The sequence below is a fragment of the Solanum pennellii genome, chromosome 6, assembly GCF_001406875.1.
Source record: "Solanum pennellii chromosome 6, SPENNV200".
In the NCBI taxonomy this organism is placed as follows: Eukaryota; Viridiplantae; Streptophyta; class Magnoliopsida; order Solanales; family Solanaceae; genus Solanum; species Solanum pennellii.
Genome location: NC_028642.1, coordinates 36,568,149 through 36,570,493, shown reverse-complemented (window position 1 = coordinate 36,570,493; position 2,345 = coordinate 36,568,149). Strand labels below are relative to the sequence as shown.

The 2,345-nt window shown below is 28.1% G+C and overlaps 1 protein-coding gene across 2 annotated transcripts in view; it reads right to left on the bottom strand.

Moving 5' to 3' along the window:
* LOC107021920 (U-box domain-containing protein 35-like) overlaps positions 1 to 865 on the bottom strand; it is a 4,208-nt gene extending 3,343 nt beyond the window's left edge. For both annotated transcript variants that reach the window (XM_027917555.1, XM_015222635.2), the window contains exons 1-3: positions 531 to 865; positions 281 to 384; positions 38 to 159 (exon numbers count right to left, since the gene is read on the bottom strand). In XM_027917555.1, the coding sequence (XP_027773356.1) occupies positions 38 to 159; positions 281 to 384; positions 531 to 693 (389 nt within the window). In that variant the 5' untranslated portion in view covers positions 694 to 865. The remainder of the gene's footprint in view (positions 1 to 37; positions 160 to 280; positions 385 to 530) is intronic.
* Positions 866 to 2,345: the final 1,480 nt, after the last annotated feature.

Here is a 2,345-nt window from a genome sequence, read left to right as displayed (position 1 = left end):
TATGTATATATGAGCAAGGGGATATAAAAACATCAACCTGGAAAAAGCACTTCTTGATGATGCACCAACAACGACGTTGGTGATATGATAGTTGTTTATATAGTCTAGAAGTCCCTTAGACACTGAGATATCCTCAACAATAACCTCTTTCACTGCTATCTTCACACATTATCATCACCAGTAAAAAGTTAGAATTAATCAAAGGGAAATTAGAGAGATTATAAGAATAGAGAAAGACAACATTCTTATTTTTTTGTATTGTATTGTATTGATGACATACCCCTTTACGTGCAGAGTAAGCCCTGAAAGGTATAAACACCTTATGACCATCTTGATCACTTAATCCACGATTTGAACTTTGACCAGCACTGTTACCACCAACCTCTACAATGTTATCATGATCATCATTAATAAAAAAGATTAAAAAAATAAATAGAGAAAGCATATATGTCATCAATATTCGATGTGTGGCGGTGCAGGGCTAGGCTTACACCACAAATGTGTGCATTCAAATGGAGGAGGATACCTACGATTTGGTGAGTTCTTCATCCTAACATGTACTAAAACAAGGGCTGGATTGCTTATGACCAGATGATCAACCGCCCATTTGACAGCAGAAGAGCTGTGCTTGTCTTTATCAATTGCCACAACAATGGGGTTGATTCCCTCATCGCCTTGAATCGTTGAAGGCATCTTCTAACGTGATTGATTCAACAACAAGAAATTAATATGTAGATGTTTTTTAGGGATAAGAAATTGTGTTTACTATATTTGTGCGGAATAATATTCCGATGAAGGATTCATTTCAACCCCCTTCAAACTCTGCAAATTCAAATTTATTTCACATTCTGAATGGAGAAATGGTACAAGAGGAACAACCTACTCATTTCTACGTGGAATTAACAGTCCAAATCCAACCAATACATGTCCATTCTATTACCGCCAAAAATGGTTCTAATTTCCTCCCTACATTACTTTTCCTAACAAGACACATTTTGGTTGACAACATAATATATAGTTTTGATCATAAATTTATTTATTAAGTATATATCCTATTACGTATTGTTTTGCGTGTAATTTTATCAACACATACGTTCCACATATATACCAAGTCATATGGTATATATTTGTGTAAAAAACTATAAATATTATTAAAGAAAACTTTCAATAAATAATTATACAAGAATAATAATACGTCGGTTTGTTTGAATGATTCAAGTGGATCATCCCCACAGTGACTTGTGTGTTGCGATCAAGATGATACATGATATAGTTTAAATCTACAAAGACGAATAATCAAGGTTTAATTGGGTGCATACACTTTTTTTTCTTTTATTTTTTATCATTTTTATTTTATTAACTAGTTCTGCCTTGCACGTTTGATCTTTATTATTATATGAAATTTATATAGTTCTAATTTATGTATTGAAATATGTGTAATATCAACCCAATTAATTTTTAAAATAAAATAAAATATACATGTCATCATATCATATGCATACAAAATGAAAAAAGTTAAACACAAAGCAATATAGTAATCTGAATAAGAAAGAATAACTAATAAACTAAGAATTTCATAAGAAAGTCTAGTGGAATAACATTTTATGTGAAATTTATAAAGAAAGAAACTATGTATGTCGTGATAGAATCATCATCAGCCAAGAATAATCATAATCAAGCATAATAATAATTTAATATATGGTTAAGAAAGCCGACATATGAAAAATATCAATGGAATCCTTACCAGTAACATTGAAGATGAATTTAGAAGAAGGGGAGGAGGTGAACATCAATGAATCTAGTTTAGCATATTCACTGATTTGGCTATTTATAAAATTAGAAGTTGAAAAGAACTTTAAAACATTAAATTGGTACGAAAAAATAATAAGTCATTCTAGAATGTTGAAATAAGTGCCAATACGAAGGAAATTAATTCATGTGTATTATAGTGCTTAAATACATATTAATTATATTACTGTAAAAACTTAATATGATATTCTTAATTATTGATAGAATATTTAATAAGTTTGATATCTTATAACATTTTAATTTGATATAGTGGAAAAACAACAACTTAACTTTTTCCTAAATTTCTTCTCATATTCAATATTATTATTATTATTATTATTATTATTATTATTAATGGAACTGACTTTTCAAATTCCTCATGCATTACTATTTCATTAAAAAAAAATTCTACCATCCAATAATATTTATATTTAATCTATAAACTGACTTTTCAAATTCTTTAGATATTTTATTATTTCATTAAAAAGTAAAGTAGACTTTTAACATACCATAATATTTATATTTAATATATAATAATAATAACTAATAATATATGT